The 24,319-nt window shown below is 37.9% G+C and overlaps 2 protein-coding genes across 5 annotated transcripts in view; one reads left to right on the forward strand and one right to left on the reverse strand.

The window, feature by feature from the left end:
* LOC145996901 (estradiol 17-beta-dehydrogenase 11-like) overlaps positions 1-24,319 on the forward strand; it is a 243,368-nt gene that overhangs the window by 80,230 nt on the left and 138,819 nt on the right. The gene's annotated exons all lie outside the window — the stretch shown is intronic.
* LOC145996902 (estradiol 17-beta-dehydrogenase 11-like) overlaps positions 1-24,319 on the reverse strand; it is a 58,115-nt gene that overhangs the window by 21,050 nt on the left and 12,746 nt on the right. For 2 of the 3 annotated variants that reach the window (XM_083133465.1, XM_083133466.1), the window contains exons 2-4: positions 14,078-14,249; positions 9,253-9,588; positions 3,080-3,209 (exon numbers count right to left, since the gene is read on the reverse strand). In XM_083133465.1, the coding sequence (XP_082989591.1) occupies positions 3,080-3,209; positions 9,253-9,588; positions 14,078-14,236 (625 nt within the window). In that variant the 5' untranslated portion in view covers positions 14,237-14,249. Of the gene's footprint in view, positions 1-3,079; positions 3,210-9,252; positions 9,589-14,077; positions 14,250-15,695; positions 15,721-24,319 lie in introns of those variants that run through there. The other variant, XM_083133467.1, reaches the window with a different exon arrangement.

Raw genomic sequence — 24,319 nt, forward strand, 5'->3', positions numbered from 1 at the left:
TTCCACAGTCCCTCGGCGACCAATCCAGTGGTGAGGGAATTGTCGATCCAGATACTGACGGACTATCATCCCATGGTGCGGTGGAGCACCATCTTGCTGGAACCATTCAGGATAGCTCCCATCCTCGGACAGTAAGGATGGTAAGATCTGCTCCCGTAGCAGAAGCAAGTAGCCCTCTGCATTTAAGTTGCCCTCAATGAAAAATGGACCAACAAGTCGGGAACCCCAAGTACCACACCACACCATTAGCTTTCCGCCTCCCGTCACCTTGCTGGGATCTGTCCAATGTGGATTTTCGGGTAAACAGTACCGCAGATTTTGCTTATTCACCTCTCCCGACACATAAAAATTAGGCGCATCACTGAACAGAATCTTGCTACCGACGGCAGGGTCACGTTGCAGTTGTGCTATAACCCACTCACAAAACTGCAAACGCCTAAGGTGCTGCTGCAGCAGTATCTTATACGGATGCCAGTGGTGGTCACGTACAATCCTTTGAATTGAACCCCTGCTGACACCGCTTTCCAGCGCCAGTCTCCGTGTGCTGCGGGTTGGGGACTTTGCAAATGATGCCAACAGCGCTACAGCAGTACCCTCATCCGTGGCTGTTTTCGGACGTCCATGTCGCGGCTTGTCATCCACAGATCCAGTATCTTGGAACTTTGCCAGCAACTGGCTGACGGCCACATGTGACACCGGTTGTCTTGCAGGATTGTGGTTATTGAAGTCTGCGGCAATGTCACGCGTACTTCTTTCCCCTGACATCAATATGATGGCAATCCGTTCCTCATGTGTTAGTGGCATTTTCGTTCAGATCAGTGAAAAAGGAAATATGCTACTCTTGACACGATCAATTCACATCATCACTCTTTTAAACTTTTATGTAAAGACAAAACACAATCGTGATTCCCATGCCAACCAATACTACAAGATATGTACATACCGGTAAGTCAATATCCGGACATTTTCAGTGATTGGTCTAACAATAAATACCACATAATCACATACTAACGATTATTTGAACAATAAACATTTAAGCAAAAAGGAAAGGACGTGTCACTCTCCCATGCAGAAATCGCCCTTAAATTTAAAGTTAGGTGAAAACAAATGTCACAGTTGTTTTCCTAGTGAAATTCTAGCCCATTTTGATATGTCGCACGACCCCCTTCCCATTTACATTTCTGAAGTTGAATTCAAGATGGCGGACATCAAGATGGCTGCCGACCATGCGGGTGACGTCAATGTGGTTCCCCCTTGGTCTGATAACGATTGGTCATCGCCATTTTCACGTTCCATGCCGCAGTGGCGTTGTACTGGGGGTGTTAAGTGACATATTGAGCCACCCTGTACAAGTATAACTCTTGTATGATCTTCATTTTTATGTACAAAGCTTTTTAGTTTTTGGACTGGAGGTTGACATTTCCGTGAAATTACCCTACTACGTTTATGAATTAATGGAAATAGAATTACAACTAGTCATGTAATATTGGTAACACGCTACTAACGAAAGTACGGGAAAATTATGCGTTGCTTGTGTTACGTTATTACCCTCCTGCGATAATTGCAATGCTCTAGGTCAGAAACGTGGAATGTTTATGCATAAATGAACATGGAAGTTGCAGAATCCTAAACAAAAGCCATGAATTAACTTTGCAGGAACGCTGGTAGCAATTTGTAAACCTTTGAAAGAAGAAAACGAACGGCGTGGCAGAAAAAACCCTCTCAGTTGCCAATAAGGAGTGCCAAGACTTTCACTTGCCGAAACGATGAGAGCCAAAGAAAAGCACTCCCATGTAGGACTCAAGAGACCTGCCACGGTACTTAAAGGCTTGTGCTGTTGCAACGTCACTGTCAATAAGAGGGACATTGGGTGAGGGGAAAGTAACACAAGCAAGGTGCAGGATATTGGTCCCCTAAGTGTCTCTTGTGGAGAAGACACTGTCAATGTAGACGTTGGAAGTTTTGGTGACTGAAATTGTATAGTTACATACATGTACTTCTTAATTCCAATTTTGAATATATGCGACATTTCTCGTTGAATTTCTAGTGTTTTATAAAATTTGGAGAACACATAGAGGCAACCTTTGCGAGGTTCTTTCAATTATTTATTTATTCCTGAATTATACCCTGTCCGAGATGTCTCTGGAGTAAGGACGCTCAATAGGTCAGAGAAGGGGAGAAAATCGAGTGGACAGAGCGAAGCAGTACACGCTGTTGCGAAGGCTGGCAACTGCAGTCGCTTTCCCCTCCACGCAATCCCATTCCCTCTCACGTGTACATTGGTGGAGCCGTCTCGGGTCACTACTTGTGCAGAGACTGGATTTCGTTTTCTTGCTCCAGAGATAGTTGGGACAGGGCATAACTGATTTTTCTTCTCCACATTATTATTTCCCGGCTGCAACTTAGAGATATTTTCGGCCTGTTGTGTGTATTAACTTTCCCAGTCGTAACATGAAATTATCCGTCAAGGGCGCCAAAAAGCGGGCCAGAGGGGACACTTGCTCCTCCTCGAGATATCTTCAGAAATTTCATGTAATTCCAAAGGAGAAATTGTACCGATATTATATTACAAATAATTTTGTTTTATATAATTTACACCCTGGGAGTTACAGCAATTAACTGGCATATCCAACAAAATAATGAGAAAACATTTTCTCCAGTCATTAGAACCACTCTGATGTTGATAATTTCTCGACATGGTAAAAATCTCAAATTCATCAACAAAGTGATAGATATTCATGGAAAGACGAATTCAGTATCTATTTAAGTAGAGGACTGAAAACTGAACTTGTCAAAAATGTCAAGGTATTTTTCAATTCAAATTCAATTTTGTGATTTGTATGGTCATGATAATACAATAATAGTAAAAGCTAAAATGTACGTTTCTATGGTTGAAGGCCAAGGTGTGAAATCTTATACTTCTAATATACGTAAGGCTTCCCTTAAGATAAAAGTAAAGCGTCCACAAGAAATATTCACTTTGACTTCATGTTTCTCCTCTCTTGCCCTATGTTTACCAGCCAGTCACCTAGAGAGAATACCAAATGCGAACACGATAACATATAATTCCTTTGCCTACCTGTGACTCCAAATTTGGACGTGCAGTATGGAATCATCTTTGGGAGTCCTGTGAGACCTGTCATTGATGAGATTCCCACGATGTGGCCGTGGTCCTTCTCAAGCATCCGTGGGAGAAAGGCTTGCACCGTCTGGAAGGGAAAGAACATTTCAATGCAAAATTCATTTCATGAGGGCAAGTAGTCGACTACAGTCGATGGTTTATCTTGATTTAGCTCCCACCAATAAGCGTTCTGTCGTCATTTGGTAGATCTTGCAAGTTGTCACGTGGGTGTTTCCACCCATTGGCTGGATCAAGTACATTGTTCTCTATCAGAAATCCCATCGTTCCATTTGTAAGGGTAATTTGGCCACTTCGTTGCCGCATAGCCAGTACAGGTGAAGGAGAAGTCAATGGATAATGGAAGAGAGAATGCTTTAATAACTCTTTGTCACTAAATTTACTTGGACACGCATTTAATTTGTTAGCAAAGACGCGCAGACGACAGATTTCTCAACGGCGGGATCTTGCGTCATCTATTCAAGCACTTTCCAAAATATGCGGGGCTGCATAACAGTAGCGTTACAGTTGGCTATGAGCATAATAATAACCCGTGGCAACAGCCCATTGAGGGCAGAGCCTACCTACCGACTGCCAGCTTCACTCCCATCTGATACTCACTCACTCACCCGAGGTAGGAGATCATCCGACCAGTTACGAGATGACGTGTGGTCAGCATGACGAACCCTCAGTCGTTGTTGTAGGTTTTCATAACTGTGTTAAGCTAATCATTCGTAACTCCCCAATTTCCACACGATGGTGGGTGGCCACCGGCTCCATACACAGGCCGAAATCTCAGGAGAAAAGTTGTTGCGCTTCCCCTAGGATACTCGAACCAGCGCCGGTCCAGTAGCCGGAGCCCAAAGCATGGCGCCTTAGACCGCACTGCCACGGTGTCTATGAACGCCAAATATGAGCCTACATTGGTGTCACCCAGTAAAAAACATAAGATCTTTTCAGCTTCAAGAGACTCTTCCTCATGTTAGATTGCATTTATCTTGGACAGGACTTTGCCGCCCCAGGAATGTTTCATTGACTGATTGATTGATTTAAATTAAAATTGTGGGTTGGACAGCGGTGAGGCCATTTGAACCCTTCACATAATATGATCATCCAGCCGTAGCTAAAATCAATATCTGTCTCCGAGGCTAAAAGCTTCTTGCCTAGTTAAAAGCTGAGTCTGTAAAGGGTCAATCAGCACATGTAAGGACAAAATAGAGGACAACACACAACCTTACATAGGGTTATACTGGCCGTAGGTCCAGACGCCAGGGCCTTGTTGGCCTGTAGTAACCACGGTGCACTACGTTGATGTGAGGTTGACCTTTTGGTGCCTTCTTAAAAGGTCACCCCCCTTCCCCCCAAAAATGTTTCATGTAACAAGGGATATTCTAATACCTTGACGAATATTAACCTTGTCAAGTTTACAGTTCAACCTTATTTCGTCTAACACGTGTCCTCCCACCTTGGCTAATGTTGACCTTCCGACAGAAAATATACGCTGCCTTATCGGCTGTCAGCCCTATGTTCTGGGGAACCTAGGCTTCGATGAAGCTATACAAGAACACACGAATGCAAAGTACACTGATTATTACGATGAAAGCATTTCCAAACGAGTTTCAAGAATAAGACAGAAAACAAGGGTTGCTTGTTTCCTCTCGCTCTTGGCTGCCTGGCAGCCATTTTTGATTGGTACACAGGAACTGTTGAGCTTTCATGAGCGCAGGAAGGAGTGCAATGTGGTTCTTACATGTTGATATCATAGAGTACTCGATCTTGGTAAACGAAAACTGTTAACTCAATGAAATAGTGAACCAGGATAGTCTATTTTTTACACGGACTTTTTTTGTTACCAGCATATTGTATCGAGAGAGTTAGATGGTGTAGAGAAAAGAAAAGCCACATTTCGGACATTACAGCAATTTACACATCTTGTAAAACACCATGGAATGCATAATGACGGAGAAAAATGAAATTCCCAAATGTAAAGACCTGGATAGTAAACAGAAAAATGATTGATTGATCTTTTATGAGCACTTCAGCACATAGGCAATTTGTGTCAGTCACACAATACGGGAATACGGCCTTTAATTTTAAGAAATGAGGGCGTGAACCTATTAAGAAAAGAAAACATGTATGTTCAAAACTTCCTTACTCAATGTCTAAGACCCACACTGTCATAGATTCCTTACTAACTGAAACCATACAATCTCGATATCCTAGTTAAAAGCTTGGGCTGTAAAGGAGCATAGGCGTGCGCAGACCCTTTGATTAGCGGGGGTGGCAAAACCCTTGACCAGTGTTCAGTCAGAGAAAGAAAAAGTCTTTCAATTTCATTGTTTTATTATATTTCTGCGTACGAAACACCGGAAAAAGGGGAGGGGATATAGATATAGTGTGTGTCCGGACCCACCGAACATAGCATTAGTGTAATTCTAGTTTTGATAAATGAAACTCGCATTTACTTGCCAAGTAAGAGAAAGCCGAATCTAAAAAAAATACAAATATTGGATAGCGTAAATACTAGAGTGCAGCATCGAGGCTTTTTTGCTCGATCATCTAATACTTCGCACGGATGACGCTAGATGGTTTACGGAATGGACAGTTTCTTCGCTCGAGCGAATAACGCTCGAACAGGCAAACGATCGGTATATGCTCGAAGCCCAGTAGTTCACATATAAGCGTAATTTGTCTGTGGCAGTGGGCTTTCAAATATGCTTCGTGAAGTGAAAGACGCAGTTAAATTGAAACTTATAAGTAAACAGTCATTGACTCCATGATAAAATGTAGTTTAGTCTATCTTGCCAATACATAGCTATATATGAAAATGAATAGATGATTGTGGGCTAAAACAGCCAGGACGGATTATACATATATATGTGTACAATGATTGTCATGTTCAAATGATATTTGATATTCTATATATTCGAGCGAATCACGCTCGAGCGTGGGAGATTCGATCGAATTTGAGAGAGCGAAAGTGGTCCAATGCAGTACTCTAGTAAATACCGTTGATCCAACATTAGAATGAAAATATCATATCTAGGTATAAGTACTACAATATAAAAGATGTTGCACTCGAGGGGTGATTTCCTTCTTCGGCTTGGACTGGTGGTGGTGGTATTTTGGTATCTGCTAGTTTCTTTACTCACACGATTCTCGTTACCGTACTTGCTGGTAGATTTTTGTTCCCACAAGGCATTGCGCAAATTAGACAAGTTAAAAATATGTCCAACATCGTATCAGATTAGCTAGTGAGTTTTTTCTTGCAATTGACAAAATTGAATGTTTAAGAATAAAAATAAATTGGCTTGAGAGAAAATATAGCAATCACGGTGTTCTCAATGTGCTTTTTAATGAACTCGGGTATATGCATGTGTATTCATACATGAGATTCGCAGGATTTATTCATAAAAAAACAAAAGATTGTTGTTCAAGTAAATATGCCAAACATTTAATACAGTGATAGTAATAAAGATTTTCATTATCGGCTAATCACGTCTGTCGTGTACAAATCTCATTGTAATGGATAAATTTCTAAATATTAATAAACACTGATTTTTGTAAAAATAAATCGTACAACCAACACTCAAAGACCACCGGCAAAAGCAGATTTTCTGGATTTTCCTTTTCCAAAGTCGGAGATTATCTTCATGTGACTAAATGATCGCTCTGATTGTTTTTTTACTATAGCATCGAGCAGAGAGGTACGTTGCAATTAGAACACGGTCTAGTTTCCCAAACCTGTCCTTCAGTCAACCTGGAAACTATTGTTTCTATCCTTGTAGCCAGTCTAGCATCAACAAGGGCACTCCACTTTTGTGTGATTCGGTCTTCAGATATTTTTCAGTTGTTACAAGAATTTTAAAGTTTAACGACTCAATTATGCTAAACATAAGGCTACCTAAGATAATCTAAATGGCTATTTGATGTAGATCGCATTTTAGAGAACGCTCTTTCACACGAACAACTTGTCACAGGAGAAACGGAAAAGATCTTCAGCACTTTTCAAAACAAATTTTATATGTTACAGTTAAGGTAGCATCAGAATCACTCGACCACCTAAGCCATTCCCCAGAGAATCGATTTTCACTTGCAGAGCTGTTTACGCATACAAGAGGAGCCAGCCCACCAGCCGCCACCAAGATGAACTTATTCCATATTAGAATAATTCCGACTTCCGTGGTATCAATGTTTTCTGCCCCCTCCTTTAATTCCCCCTCTCTGTGATTCAGAGTCTAACCGTGTATATTAAATTCTTACAGCAGATTCAAATCAACAACACACTAGCAATTTCCTATGAATTAACAATTTATTACACAGCCACTAAAGGTAACACAACGAACGAGTAAAGATTGTTCGAGTGTTAATAACAAGAAATTTGCTAGTGAACGAAGTGGCAGGAGCGTATATTCTAGGCTAGCTAGGCTATCTGCGAAGCCTGAAGTCTAGAGAATAAAATACAGGAGAAAATCGATCAGAAATTGTAAATAATATTATTCATATCAGTGAGATGATGATGCTGATTCTGGAGTTGGTAACCTGATTTCGTATGAGTTGGCAACCTGATTTCCTATGAGTTGGCAACTTGATTTCCTATGAGTTGGCAACCTGATTTCCTATGAGTTGGCAACCTGATTTCCTATGAGTTGGCAACCTGATTTCCTATGAGTTGGTAACCTGATTTCTTATGAGTTTGCAACCTGATTTCCTATGAGTTGGCAACCTGATTTCCTATGAGTTGGCAACCTGATTTCTTATGAGTTGGCAACCTGATTTCTTAGGAGTTGGTAAATTTATTTCTATTCATATCCTAGAACCACGTCACATAGTGAGATAGACCAGATCTTGTACTCAGTATACACCACTGTGAAGTGGGATAGCCCAATTATATAGGAAATAATACACCTTTCTCCCCTTAGTTGCTGGGAACGTTCATCGCCTTGGAAATACTTCATTTTCTTAAAGAGTATAAAATATCATTTAATAACGACAATAAGATTACACTACACTAAATTTCGAGGTGCAGATATGAGAGTCATAGACGTCCGGAAGGGGGGCAAGAAGGCCTCGTCCCCTCCTGGATAATGATTATCGACCTAAAAGTATATATTTCACACATGTAATTTGATTTCAGTCACAGTAATTTATATGAATGGTGATGCAGAATGTAATAACTTCAAATCAAGGGGTGTTTTTTGAGGGCGCAACACTATCATGGGGCTGATATGCCTCGTTTACCCTCCTAGAAAAAGTATCTTACTTGCCCCTCCGTGAAAAAAATATGCGAATGGTCATTGCTCTTCCTTGCCCCTCCGTGAGCACGCTTATGTAAAAGAGTAGCCTACTCAGTACAATCAAAGACATGCACAGGATCTTAAGGAGAAATGTACTGGAACAAGCTTCTGCGTCTGCAAGACTGAAGGTATCCGAGTGTACTACGTGCAAATTGAGCTTGACTTTTGATGCCTTCTCAAGATACATCCTTTACATCCCAGCAAGAGGAAACAAATTACAAAATGCATTTCAGAGCATATTTGGTCAGAAAATGTAAAAGAAGCATGAAAGTAGCCGTGCATAAACAATTACAAGCCCTTTGGAATAAAAAAACATGAACACTTAGTGAAAATGAAGGAATATTGAAACAACAAAAAGGAAATTCTTACACAAGTATATGGAGAAGTCCGGAACAAAGGAGGGTGAAGGCGAAAAACGTTCAAGAAATACATAAGATGGAGGAGTTCGTAATAGAAATATAAACAGCCGGTTTTAGAATATGTTAAGAGGTTGAAAGGAACGAGAATGTCGTACATCATAGTTAAAAAGCCACTCCGCAGACAGATAGAAGGAGTACGCGAAAATCAAAGACTTTACGTGTTGAACAAGTGGGAAACACAGGATGAGATGAAAGGCTCAGCATAGGAATGAATTGCCTGCCAAAATTCCCCAGGAGTTGTAGAACCTAGTGGGTGACATTGTAACAATGGAAGGCATACATAATATGGCATGCCACTCCGGTGTGAAATGTCACGTGTGTTTCTTTAGGTAGGTTTTCAAGTCACGCATTGAACTTGGTGTGTGGAGTGTAACCATGGAGTGAAGAAACAAGTTGATACAATGAAATTCACACTCACCCAAAACTGAGACAGAAGATTGACTTCGAACATCTTCCTTATGTAGGACTCCTGGATGTCGCACAGAGAAGCATGGGTAGTGTCGAACCATCCAGCATTGTTTACTAGGATTGTGACGTCACCTACTTCTTCCCTGACCTTCTGTGCCGCTTTGAAGATCTGTTCCCTGCTGGAGACATCGCACGTGTAACCAAACGCCTGCCTCGCTCTGCTTCGAAGCTCCTTCACCGTCGAGGAATTCGTGGCTTCGTTGATGTCCCAACAGACGACGGTGGCACCGCATTCGGAAAACTTATGAGCCAACGCCCGTCCGATCCCTTGACCAGCTCCCGTTACCTGCAAAGGATTGATTGATTGAGTCTGTGTTTTCAAGTCCACTTTATCACAGCTAATCAGGACTGGACCTACAGTTTAAAGTGGGATCCGAACCACTGTGCAATGTGTATCCACCAGTACCGGCTCGTGCCTAAAATAACAGGTGAAGAAGTACATCTATAGGCAATGAAAAACAAATAGTAAGTGTCAGTGGGCCCCCCACAATTTAAAACGTCTTTCTTGTCTTCATCCGTCCATCTGGAAAATGGTGTCTGCAACAAATTACACACTAAGTCATTTACTGGGTTCATTGTACAAACCACAGCTCAACATATGAACACAACACACGATAGGAAACGCGAAACACACACGCGGAACAAGATCTCGCGAGAACGCAACGATTTTGCCACAACCACTGGATGCAATGTTTTCTGTCGACGAGAGAACTGCTGCACCTAGATGGCGACACCCGTTCAATTCCAACGCTAGGTGACGTCACCGTTGCCATGACAACCGGCTAAAGTCTTCCGCAACCTGGCGGCGTCTGCTCTTGGTTTGTTTATGCTACGACGAACTCTTCACGAGCGTAGCGCCGAGCGGCGTATTATTTGAGTATTATCGTGTGCGTTTTGCTCGGAAATACGTAGTTTAATTTAACAAGCAAATGAAAAATATCCATATTAATTTGAAAATTAGGTGAAAACATCTGCACTTGTTGCACTTGGCCAGCCGCCACTGGTATCCACTGGCTATCGAAACCTGGACCCCTTAATTACAAGGCGTCAATGTTACCACTGCACTATCGGGGAGGCTCACCTGCAAAAGATACTTTTTTTTTCTTATTTCACAAAGGATGCCTCAAAAAGAATGTTGCGAAATATTGTCTAAAGAATAATAGGGAAGAATTGTGTATCCTCGGACGAAGGATAGAAGGGATAGCTCGTACAGAAGGTGGTTTGGGTAATTCCAAATAGCTAGAATGCCGGACCCTGTGGCCGAGTGGTTAGCACATCCCGCTGCGACGGCAAGGGTCCCGGGTTCGAATCCCGTTCGGGCTTGGTTGTTTGTGAATGTCCATTCATCATTTCATCACTCATCCCCATCTTCGCAAATTAACCAAGAGGCACAAAACGCGAAGTAAAATATACTAAATCAATCCATCAATCAATCAACCAAATAGGTAGAAGTACTTCATTATTTCCGAGTGTTTTTAGTCCACTGGGGACTCCAGAATATGCAATTTGATATGAAACACACAGATAACAGGTACGGAAATGTCATAATATCTCACTTTGAAAATTGATATCAGTGTCGGATCTGAAAATGATAAAGGTGGGACATGAGTAGTGGGTACCTGTGGTCGGGCAGAAGAAGTGTAGCTGCAGACAAAATTTATGAATTGAGATGCTGGTAGCGTTACTTGAATAATTGATATTTGTGTAGTTCTGTGATTGTCTGTTCCAATTATAAAAATATATACTAAAGACCTGGATATAGAGGGCTACTTGGGAACTACAGCCACGGACCTCCATCTGCTTGGATGTAAAAGATCATCCAATGGGGAAAAATGCTCTGAAAACGTCGATTTTTTAATAAAATATTTGAAATGTGAAAAATATAAAACATATGTAACTAACCTTCAGACATTACTTGGCCTAAAAGTTATAAATGAAATTGTATGTAGAGTTTCTCAAGATGTTGCTAGCCTTGGGCCTCTAGCCTACTCATATGAATCCTGGTCTGAATAACCATACAAAAATTCAAAGGGGAGTTAGTGCATTGAATGAAGCTGTGTATCAAGTATGGAAGAAAACTTCCTGATTTGGTTGAATCATTTTGTTAAATATATACAGCGTAGCTCAGTCGTTAGGGCGTCTGACTACCATGCGAGAGACCCAGGTTCGTTCCCCGGCGGGGGAGAACCGGCACTTTTTCAACCTGTTCAAGCGGCTCCGGCGCACACCCAGCGTTGTATAAAGTGGGTACCTGGAGGAAACTCTGGGGGGTAAAGGCGGCCAGGGGCGTGGTACTGATCACATCACATCACCCCCAGCTCGACCGAAATCAAGAAAGTATGAGGCCCTAACCCCACATCCCCTATACGCCTTCATGGCGTGGTTGAAAGCACATGGATGTTACTTACATGAACTTGGCAACCAACCCGGCGATGAGAATACATTTTCCCCCCGCTTGGAAAGAAACAGAGGAACGGCCAGTCGTGTTAGATTCTTGATGCATCGAATGGTTGCCAGGTGCATGTAAGTAACACTATTTTCATGAAAATTTCCAAGTTTATTTTTTAATGTTTTCCGTAATTGCATGATGTATACAGTTTCGAAACACACCTTTTGTGGCACTGAAACACCAGCAGTGTTGCCAATGCACAGTCTTAATTTCTAAAAACAACGATTTTTAATAGTTCCCCTTTAAAGACGCCTCATTCGATTGGCTATCTGTAGAAATGAACATTTATTTTATCATTGCCATAGATGTCGAGCTAATCCACCTAACCAAACTGAAAATTAACGACGGAATGTCCGTAAATGTGTGTTATGTGCCATTTTTCATGCATTGTAAAAAAATTCATTTACACTTCCTGTTACATCTGGTAACATTGCGTGGACACTAATGAAACCCAATCATTGTTCCTCGGTTTAGAAATATATGCATGAACAAGGCTTCAATTTGGTATAAGGATTATATGTGTTCCACTTCCGGTTCAAAAGTTGTACTATCCCCAACTCCGGGTTGCGTTGTAAATGGAACACCCAGTAGCAGGTTTGGTTTTGTCCGTGGATGCGAAATCTTGCTGCTTAGATGTAAGAAGTGAACTTCCCTACACAGGAATACAACCGTTAAATCTTGCAGAAGCATCTTTGAAGAAAATAATGCAAGCAAATATCAATGATAGAGTAGAGAAGAGTAAGACTGCGAACATATTTTTTCAGATGAAAATCATTCACGGTTGGCACCACTGCTCCACCATCTCTTTGCCAAGATGGAAGCTAGCTGTGGATCTTAGTGAAGACATGAAGACACGTTGGTAGTTCGTTGTGCTGAGAGAGGAAACCGAGAAGAATTTTAAGGTGTTTGCTATTTATTTTGATACTGAGTTTTTATAGAATTTCTTCACTGTAAATGTATAGATTATCACGATGTTGATTCATAGAGGCAGCTGTGTTAATGCCGAGTCCGCCTGTGTATTCGTTTTCATTGCATTGTGCAATGGCTCGACAGCATCACGTGTTTTGTTCCCGATTGTGGCACGGGGCAAGACTGCGCAATGAATTCCAGATGAACAGATGTTTTACAAATCTGCAGTAATTATTGAATAGATATAAATTTCAATCATGCAGTGTATTTAATATAGAAATCAATATTGAAAGTCCAATAATTTCTAGTATTGCTCTAGAATCTGGTGTCAGCACAGTTCCTTCTAAACCTCGAAGGCAATAAGTGTCAAGGGGAAAGGATCGGTTAAGAAAGTTGTTAGTGGAGAACGTGTACAAACCATCACTGCTGTATGTCGTATGAGCGCGTCAGGAAGTGTCATTCCTCCTGCATTCATCTTTCCACGGAAGAGAATGAAAGCAGAACTACTTGAAGTAGTACTGTTTTATGACATTGTAATGCAAAGGGTTTTGTAGGGAGAAATCCTGAAAATTTACCGTTGTGTGACTACAGTGTGCATCGTCAAATGTCGATATGTCAGCGACATTACAGATGCTAAGATTAAATAAATTGGCTGAATCATTCTGTATTCCTGTTTGTTTCCGGTTTTTCAAAACTACTGAAACATCATAGATAAAATGTGAGGCACTACACACCTACTACGTATATGCTATGTTAAGAAAACACAAGTTATATAATACGAGTAGAATAGAACAGTCTATTTAATTTCTACTGAGCGAGGTTCAGCCAAGGGCTGCTCTACCACCTAACTCAGGTCTAGGTATTACAAAGCAGGATCGATTTAAACTTTCACACTCAGAAAATAAATCAATTCATTCCGTATCAAGCATCACCATGGATACTACATTGTTGAAGCATTTTTTTTCTGTAAATGAAAGTCTCTTTTCGCCTCCCCGGTGGCGCAGCAGTAGCGTCGTTGCCTTGTAATCGAGAGGTCCCGGGTTCGATTCCCGGTGGAGGCACATAATTGTTCCGATCCTACCTTAAACTGTAGGTCCAGTCCCCGATTAACCTTACTGTGCATAAAGTAGACTTAAAACATCAACTCGATCAATCGGGATCGTGTTACATTAATATTTCAAGTTACTGTAGTATGTGACTACTTACAACAAAATTACAGAACCTACGGAAAATTAACAGAAATACATATAATCTATGTGAAAGACAAGCGCACCTTAGCTTGATGATTAATGATATCGTGACAAAGAATTCGGGTTTAGTTCCTAGACATGATTCATATTTTATACATATTTCCTTTTTACAAAGCGTGGGCAGGCTTATCTAAGAATGAGGAATGAATATAATGAACAAGACTTACCAGGACAACTTCCCCTTTCACAGACTTCTCTGCTGGAGGCATGAAGTGGTTGAATACGGCTTTCAGAATGTAAAACGCCGTCACGAGGAGAGCTAGAAGCACATCCTTCGCTGCTTGAATCCTCTCAAAGAGGCTGAGTTCGATTCTGGACGACACCATGGCTCATTAGTTCCTGTCAAAAATGAGGACGAATGAAACTCTTCATTAAGATCATTATATCACTAGCTATGTATTTGTATGCATTTTTTAATCTTCTTCTTTTATCTGAACTGGATTAAAATATTGTCATCAAACACTTACTTCTGTAAATGCATTTATACACAGCAAGCCCTGAGATTTTTATGAAGTTCCTATGCTTCTAACTAGTGATTGGTACATATATTGGTAAACGTTTGCACTAAACCTGTTTGTGAACAGGGCTAACGAGGTCGTGGCGACCGTTGTATCGTTGCACGGAAAATAGTAAAACAACTAAATGTTGCTAACATGCTTAGATACACTTCCTATGGAAAAGTATGTATTTTTATAATGAATGAATGATCTCCAAAGGCAACATGCACAAGCGTAAAGGAATAGATTGCATTTCATCAAATCCTGGCTGAAAACACACTGAAAGTTCCGAGGTTAAAAAATGTCACCGCTTCCTTCCATATCTCCATGTCAGTGAAAGCGAAGATGAACGAATATAACTTCTCGCATCCAGAAGTCCGGACACCTTCAGCGGAATAATTTCGCCTCAGTGGACCTGCAGCTCAAGGACACATTTATTGTATTTGTCACATTTCTTCCATTTTATGTTAATCGCGACGATGAAAGTGAATGATAATTCGATGAAACTGGTAATGGTACACCTGCAAAGACACACATGCTGAGGCCAAATCTAAAATCTTTGGTGACGAGATTGAGTCGACCACGCGTCGTGAATTACGCCACTGACATAAGGAGAGACAGAGAAAGAGAGAGAGAGAGATAAAAGTGCATATGGAGAGAAGAGAGAGAGAGAAAGGACGAGAACTAAATAAAAGAAGAGAAAATTAATGAAAATGAGAGAGAGAAAGAGAGATAGATAGAAGCAGACTGGAAAGAAGTATAGAAAACAGGCAAAATGAGTAAGAGAGATAGAAAAAGAGAGAGAAGTAGAGAGAAACAGGAAAAATAAAAAATAAAGATAAAGACAGACGAAAGAGAGAAGTAGAGGGAAACAGGCAAAAAGAGAAAATGAGAGAAGGATATGAGCAGACAAAAAGAGGTAGGTAGAGAGAAATAGATAGAAAGATAAAAGAGATTGAGAAAGATAGAAGCAGGAAAAGCGAGACTGGAGAGAAAGAAGCGAAAATAGAGAGAGAAAGATAGAAACAGACAAAAAGAAAGAAGTTGAATGATATGTGTAAGAAGAGAAAGAGATAGAAAGTAGCAAACTTAAATGGGAAAGTTGAGAGAAAAAGACAAAAGGAGAGAGAAGGATAGAAGCCGATAGAAAGAGATATGTGGAGAGAAATAGGCAGAAAAGAAAGATAGAAACAGAGAAATGCTAAAGGTAGAGAGGATGAGTGAGAGGGAGAAAAGTTAGAGATGAAAGGGTGAAAAGGAAAAGTGCAAAAGAGCGAGAAAGTTTTACCAGCCATAGCTTCCGAAGTAGAGTCCACCTGGAAATATTCCCTCCTTTCTCCAGCCCATCGCATGACATTGTCTTACTTGGCTCCTGTAACCTACACGGAGAGCGACTAAAGCTTCTTGCACAAGGAATTGCACAAGACATGTATCATTAAAAAGTGAAAATTCTGTGCTGTGTGCAATACGTAATTAAGCATAATTAGAAGAATACACGAAAATTAGGGTGACAATAATTGCAAGTTTATGTCTAAAAATTGCAATCATGACAAATTTCTAAACTGTCGTAACAGCTTTCTAAGCAATTTTTAAGAGTAAAAAGAAAAGTGTTCGTTATAGGTGGGAATCTTGTTACTGGAAATGAACTTAAAAATTGGCATTATTTTCAGTTCAACTGGGGTTAACATAATCGACAGAAGAGATATGGCACACCGGTAGTCCAGTTTGTGGGATATAATCATTCACTGTTAGAAGTCACCATAAAATTTGCAGTATTTTGCAATAGGCTGCTGTTAATTTACAAAAACCAGACACAACGATTTTTTTTTAAAAAAAATGATATTTTATCATCCATAAACTTTATAAATTACAGCTGGGTGCACCATAAATACATATATTTTTAAAAGTGAATCATTAAAATGACATTAATTAGAGTTGCTCGGTCACTACATAGCAATGCAATGCAATAGCAATAGTGGCTGTTAATATTTTACAATAAATCATTGTAATTTCTTTGCAGTATAGGTGGCGGCGGAAATGGAATGTCCCAGTAGCCTACGTCATTTGCTAAGTCAACTTTTAGTATTCACACACGCACACAACTAGAAAATGTCAGCAAAAACTATGGAATTGTCCAAATTTCGGGTCAAAAATAGTCTTTAAAGTAACAATTGCTATTCCTTACGTTTCGCATAGGAGAAAACGTCGTCTCCCAGCTTATTTCTTTCATGTAAGCCGGTAAACATTAGTTGCAAAAAAAAAAAACAAAAAAAACGCGACAATTCTTTCAAGAATAGGATTTTAATGCAATGTTAATTGTAAAATTGTAATTTAGTAGAAATAAATTATATTAACGAAAGAAGAATTTTAGATAACTGTAAGAAAAAGTATATACATGAAGCATGTTTCCTAAGTTATATCTAGAACAAAATTACTGTAATAGTAACTTACAGTTACACTTTAAGACTGCACTAAAGGCGATTTTGTCGTAATTTTTCGAGAACAGGTGGCAGCGCCGTTGTTACGGCAAGCGAGTACAGTGGGATCCATGAGTATTATCGTGCAAATTGTCCATGACTATTTTCATTAATTTTTCGCTGGTGCAGAAGTTGTCAATAGCAGGTTTTGAGTTTTATTTTAATTCTTGAAGCTCTTATTGGGTCAAATAAAGTGCATGAACATGGTGATGGACAATTTGCACGGTAATACTCATGGATCCCACTGTACCATGTTGCTAAATCTACCCAGGGAGGTATATACAGGTTGGTCGATCGTTGGTATTTAAAGATGGAAGATGACGTCACTTTTTTAGTGGGATTTTAAAGACTTAATAGATGGCAGGAGTGTATTGGTTATCATGGGAATCCAAAACATTAAGGAAAAATCATTGTAATGTATTGTAATTTTATTTTAATATTTCGAAAGCAGGATAGAAAATATATAGATCCGTGTGGTTAATTCATTCACGAAACGGACTAAATAAGAAAATTGATTGATATAATTGAAAATATTTTGATATTTTGAAGCAACTTGACTACGAGATAGTGATGAAACGTACAGACAGAGGCGCCAATTTTCGAACAACATTCTGTGGACTCAAACAATTGAGTTATAAGTTCACAAAAAAAAATTCTCAAAAATTATTTTTTCCTCATGATATTAATGCACACCAAGAATCCATCCTTACTTGTTTTTTGTGAAAAAAAATATTTACTGATTTCAATAAGCCCTCACGATAAAAAATATATAATAATAATATGACAATTTATTGGAAGGTTCGGCCCAACGGACACATACAAGTACGCCAGCAGGACAATGTGCTTACTGCTGTCAAAATAACTCACCCACTTTAAATAACATGCCAGTTGGCAATATTTGAATGATAGTTACTCTTCAATGGACCTATTAAATTTACATCGCCAACTAAATTGTGTCTTCCTCTAATTAATATACATATGTTCGTAATTCATTCGAGTCATATTCAAAATGTAGGACATTCATGACTTCCTATTTCTTTCTTCCCGGACACAGGACATATGTCTAACATGTTGGAACAAAGACGATGCGTATGTTGGATTGCTTTCACAGATTACCTCACGCAATAAATAAAAGAGATTTTATGAAACGAGGAAAGAGAATAGAGAAATAATGCATCACATATTACACAAGAAATGAAAGTAGTTCCTGTTCGAGGAGGAGAACAGAAGGTCAGTAACAAGGGAATCAGGAACAGGTTTCTCTCTCTCTGAGTCACGGAGGAGGGGAACCGGTCTCTGTCGAGTCCAGCTTCCTCAAGAAGCATATGGGGTTTATGTAACAGGAAAGAGTCTATAGATACGTTTCCTTTCGATTGAGGGAAAGTTCATTCCACGAACCTTCCAAAAATGCATCGCTGCATCTTTACATGCACAAGACATGATAGAGTTCATAAAATGCCCCTGGGCATGTATTAAGAACAGATGTTCTGTGTGTTGTTGATACGTATTCTTTCGGTACTTCGCATTGATCTACAGTTTCCATCGTAGCCGCCCTCCGTAGTGTAGTGGTTAGCACAGCGTTTTATGATGCCAGAGGGTCCCGGATTCGAATTCTTGTCTGTGGATGTAATTTGTAGGTTCACTTCATCCTCATCGTCGCGATTAGCCAAAAAATGGAGAAACGCAACGTAAATTACCTTATTCATAATTCACAAGTTTATATCGTCTACGTAGATTATGAAAATTACTAAAACTATAATGCACTATGTTGTTTTGAATAAAAATCATCATTTTCAATAATGCCATTCACAGACACTTCTGGGCTGAATTCAATAGTACTGTTACAAGCCAAAAGTGTCCGTGACTGTACGTAGCTGAAAACAGCCCTGTTTGCAACAAAATGCATACTCTCTTTAAGACTCAACTGCACGGAAATTAAAATAAAAATATAACAGGCCTTCGTAACAGAGTGGTTATCTTACCAAGCTGCGACACCAGATGTCACAGGATCAAACCCTGGGCAACTGCTTGCATCCAGGGTTGTTAAAGGTCTAGGAATTTTAAAAAAATTCAATTCCGGTCCAGGAGAGAAAATCAGCGAGCGTAAATGGGTTCTGGACCGCAAAAAACGTTTATATCTGTAAAGTATTTCAATTCGGACCAGGAACATTTTTTCCCGATCAATTTAAATACGGTCCAGGAACCTTTTTTTCTGAATGAATTTAAATACGGTCCAGGAACCTTTTTTCTGAATGAATTTAAATACGGTTCAGGAACCTTTTTTCTGAATGAATTTAAATACGGTCCAGGAACCTTTTTTCTGAATGAATTTAAATACGGTTCAGGAACCTTTTTTCTGAATGAATTTAAATACGGTCCAGGAACCTTTTTTTCTGAATGAATTTAAATACGGTCCAGGAACCTTTTTTTCTGAATGAATTTAAATACGGTCCAGGAACCTTTTTTCTGAATGAATTTAAATACGGTCCAGGAACCTTTTTTCTGAATGAATTTAAATACGGTCCAGGAACCTTTTTTTCTGAATGAATTTAAATACGCTTCTGGTACCTTTTTTTCTGAACGAATTTATTAAATACGATCCAGGAAACTTTTTTTCTGAATGAATTTAAATACGGTCCAGGAACCTTTTTTTCTGAATGAATTTAAATACGATCCAGGAAACTTTTTTTCTGAATGAATTTAAATACGATCCAGGAAACTTTTTTTCTGAATGAATTTAAATACGATCCAGGAAACTTTTTTTCTGAATGAATTTAAATACGGTCCAGGAACTTTTTTCTGAATGAATTTAAATACGGTCCAGGAACCTTTTTTTCTGAATGAATTTAAATACGGTCCAGGAACTTTTTTCTGAATGAATTTAAATACGGTCCAGGAACCTTTTTTCTGAATGAATTTAAATACGGTCCAGCAACTTTTTTCTGAATGAATTTAAATACGGTCCAGGAACCTTTTTTTCTGAATGAATTTAAATACGGTCCAGGAACCTTTTTTCTGAATGAATTTAAATACGGTCCAGGAACCTTTTTTTCTGAACGAATTTAAATACGGTCCAGCAACTTTTTTCTGAATGAATTTAAATACGGTCCAGGAACCTTTTTTTCTGAATGAATTTAAATACGGTCCAGGAACCTTTTTTCTGAATGAATTTAAATACGGTCCAGGAACCTTTTTTTCTGAATGAATTTAAATACGGTCCAGGAACTTTTTTTTCTGAATGAATTTAAATACGGTCCAGGAACTTTTTTCTGAATGAATTTAAATACGGTCCAGGAACTTTTTTCTGAATGAATTTAAATACGGTCCAGGAACCTTTTTTTCTGAATGAATTTAAATACGGTCCAGGAACCTTTTTTTCTGAATGAATTTAAATACGGTCCAGGAACCTTTTTTTCTGAATGAATTTAAATACGGTCCAGGAACTTTTTTCTGAATGAATTTAAATACGGTCCAGGAACCTTTTTTTCTGAACGAATTTAAATACGGTCCAGCAACTTTTTTCTGAATGAATTTAAATACGGTCCAGGAACCTTTTTTTCTGAATGAATTTAAATACGGTCCAGGAACCTTTTTTCTGAATGAATTTAAATACGGTCCAGGAACCTTTTTTTCTGAATGAATTTAAATACGGTCCAGGAACTTTTTTTTCTGAATGAATTTAAATACGGTCCAGGAACTTTTTTCTGAATGAATTTAAATACGGTCCAGGAACTTTTTTCTGAATGAATTTAAATACGGTCCAGGAACCTTTTTTTCTGAATGAATTTAAATACGGTCCAGCAACTTTTTTCTGAATGAATTAAAATACGGTCCAGGAACCTTTTTTTCTGAATGAATTTAAATACGGTCCAGGAACTTTTTTCTGAATAAATTTAAATACGGTCCACATACCTTTCTTTCTGAATGAATTTAAATACGGTCCAGGTACCTTTTTTTCTGAATGAATTTAAATACGGTCCAGGTACCATTTTTTCTGAATGAATTTAAATACGGTCCAGGTACCTTTTTTTCTGAATGAATTTAAATACGGTCCAGGAACTTTTCTCTGAATGAATTTAAATACGGTCCAGGAACCTTTTTTTCTGAATGAATTTAAATAAGATCCAGGAAACTTTTTTCTGAATGAATTTAAATACGATCCAGGAAACTTTTTTTCTGAATGAATTTAAATACGGTCTAGGAACCTTTTTTTCTGAATGAATTTAAATACGATCCAGGAAACTTTTTTTCTGAATGAATTTAAATACGATCCAGGAAACTTTTTTTCTGAATGAATTTAAATACGATCCAGGAAACTTTTTTTCTGAATGAATTTAAATACGGTCCAGGAAACTTTTTTCTGAATGAATTTAAATCCGATCCAGGAAACTTTTTTTCTGAATGAATTTAAATACGGTCCAGGAAACTTTTTTTCTGAATGAATTTAAATACGATCCAGGAAACTTTTTTTCTGAATGAATTTAAATACGGTCCAGGAACATTTTTTTCTGAATGAATTTAAATACGGTCCATGTACTTTTCTTTCTGAATGAATTTAAATACGGTCCAGGTACCTTTTTTTCTGAATGACTTTAAATACGGTCCAGGTACCTTTTTTTCTGAATGAATTTAAATACGGTCAAGGAACTTTTTTCTGAATGAATTTAAATACGATCCAGGAAACTTTTTTTCTGAATGAATTTAAATACGGTCCAGGAACCTTTTTCTGAATGAATTTAAATACGGTCCATGTACCTTTCTTTCTGAATGAATTTAAATACGGTCCAGGTACCTTTTTTTCTGAATGAATTTAAATACGGTCCAGGAACTTTTTTCTGAATGAATTTAAATACGATCCAGGAAACTTTTTTTCTGAATGAATTTAAATACGGTCCAGGAACTTTTTTCTGAATGAATTTAAATACGATCCAGGAAACTTTTTTTCTGAATGAATTTAAATACGATCCAGGAACCTTTTTTTCTGAATGAATTTAAATACGGTTCAGGAAACTTTTTTTCTGAATGAATTTAAATACGATCGAGGAAACTTTTTTTCTGAATGAATTTAAATACGGTCCAGGAAACTTTTTTCTGAATGAATTTAAATAAGATCCAGGAAACTTTTTTTCTGAATGAATTTAAATACGATCCAGGAAACTTTTTCTGAATGAATTTAAATACGTTCCAGGAAACTTTTTTTCTGAATGAATTTAAATACGATCCAGGAAACTTTTTTTCTGAATGAATTTAAATACGGTCCAGGAAACTTTTTCTGAATGAATTTATATACGATCCAGGAAACTTTTTTTCTGAATGAATTTAAATACGGTCCAGGAACCTTTTTTTCTGAATGAATTTAAATACGATCCAGGAAACTTTTTTGCTGAATGAATTTAAATACGGTCCAGGAACCTTTTTTTCTGAATGAATTTAAATACGGTCCAGGAACCTTTTTTTCTGAATGAATTTAAATACGGTCCATGTACCTTTCTTTCTGAATGAATTTAAATACGGTCCAGGTACCTTTTTTTCTGAATGAATTTAAATACGGTCCAGGTACCTTTTTTTCTGAATGAATTTAAATACGGTCCAGGAACTTTTTCTGAATGAATTTAAATACGGTCCAGGAACCTTTTTTTCTGAATGAATTTAAATACGATCCAGGAAACTTTTTTTCTGAATGAATTTAAATACGGTCCAGGAAACTTTTTTTCTGAATGAATTTAAATACGGTCCAGGAACTTTTTCTGAATGAATTTAAATACGGTCCAGGAACTTTTTTCTGAATGAATTTAAATACGGTCCAGGAACCTTTTTTTCTGAATGAATTTAAATACGGTCCAGCAACTTTTTTCTGAATGAATTAAAATACGGTCCAGGAACCTTTTTTTCTGAATGAATTTAAATACGGTCCAGGAACTTTTTTCTGAATAAATTTAAATACGGTCCACATACCTTTCTTTCTGAATGAATTTAAATACGGTCCAGGTACCTTTTTTTCTGAATGAATTCAAATACGGTCCAGGTACCATTTTTTCTGAATGAATTTAAATACGGTCCAGGTACCTTTTTTTCTGAATGAATTTAAATACGGTCCAGGAACTTTTCTCTGAATGAATTTAAATACGGTCCAGGAACCTTTTTTTCTGAATGAATTTAAATAAGATCCAGGAAACTTTTTTCTGAATGAATTTAAATACGATCCAGGAAACTTTTTTTCTGAATGAATTTAAATACGGTCTAGGAACCTTTTTTTCTGAATGAATTTAAATACGATCCAGGAAACTTTTTTTCTGAATGAATTTAAATACGATCCAGGAAACTTTTTTTCTGAATGAATTTAAATACGATCCAGGAAACTTTTTTTCTGAATGAATTTAAATACGGTCCAGGAAACTTTTTTCTGAATGAATTTAAATCCGATCCAGGAAACTTTTTTTCTGAATGAATTTAAATACGGTCCAGGAAACTTTTTTCTGAATGAATTTAAATACGATCCAGGAAACTTTTTTTCTGAATGAATTTAAATACGGTCCAGGAACATTTTTTTCTGAATGAATTTAAATACGGTCCATGTACTTTTCTTTCTGAATGAATTTAAATACGGTCCAGGTACCTTTTTTTCTGAATGACTTTAAATACGGTCCAGGTACCTTTTTTTCTGAATGAATTTAAATACGGTCAAGGAACTTTTTTCTGAATGAATTTAAATACGATCCAGGAAACTTTTTTTTCTGAATGAATTTAAATACGGTCCAGGAACCTTTCTCTGAATGAATTTAAATACGGTCCATGTACCTTTCTTTCTGAATGAATTTAAATACGGTCCAGGTACCTTTTTTTCTGAATGAATTTAAATACGGTCCAGGAACTTTTTTCTGAATGAATTTAAATACGATCCAGGAAACTTTTTTTCTGAATGAATTTAAATACGGTCCAGGAACTTTTTTCTGAATGAATTTAAATACGATCCAGGAAACTTTTTTTCTGAATGAATTTAAATACGATCCAGGAACCTTTTTTTCTGAATGAATTTAAATACGGTCCAGGAAACTTTTTTTCTGAATGAATTTAAATACGATCGAGGAAACTTTTTTTCTGAATGAATTTAAATACGGTCCAGGAAACTTTTTTCTGAATGAATTTAAATAAGATCCAGGAAACTTTTTTTCTGAATGAATTTAAATACGATCCAGGAAACTTTTTCTGAATGAATTTAAATACGTTCCAGGAAACTTTTTTTCTGAATGAATTTAAATACGATCCAGGAAACTTTTTTTCTGAATGAATTTAAATACGGTCCAGGAAACTTTTTCTGAATGAATTTATATACGATCCAGGAAACTTTTTTTCTGAATGAATTTAAATACGGTCCAGGAACCTTTTTTTCTGAATGAATTTAAATACGATCCAGGAAACTTTTTTGCTGAATGAA

Source organism: Lepisma saccharinum, chromosome 13, assembly GCF_977018435.1.
Source record: "Lepisma saccharinum chromosome 13, izLepSacc3.1, whole genome shotgun sequence".
In the NCBI taxonomy this organism is placed as follows: Eukaryota; Metazoa; Arthropoda; class Insecta; order Zygentoma; family Lepismatidae; genus Lepisma; species Lepisma saccharinum.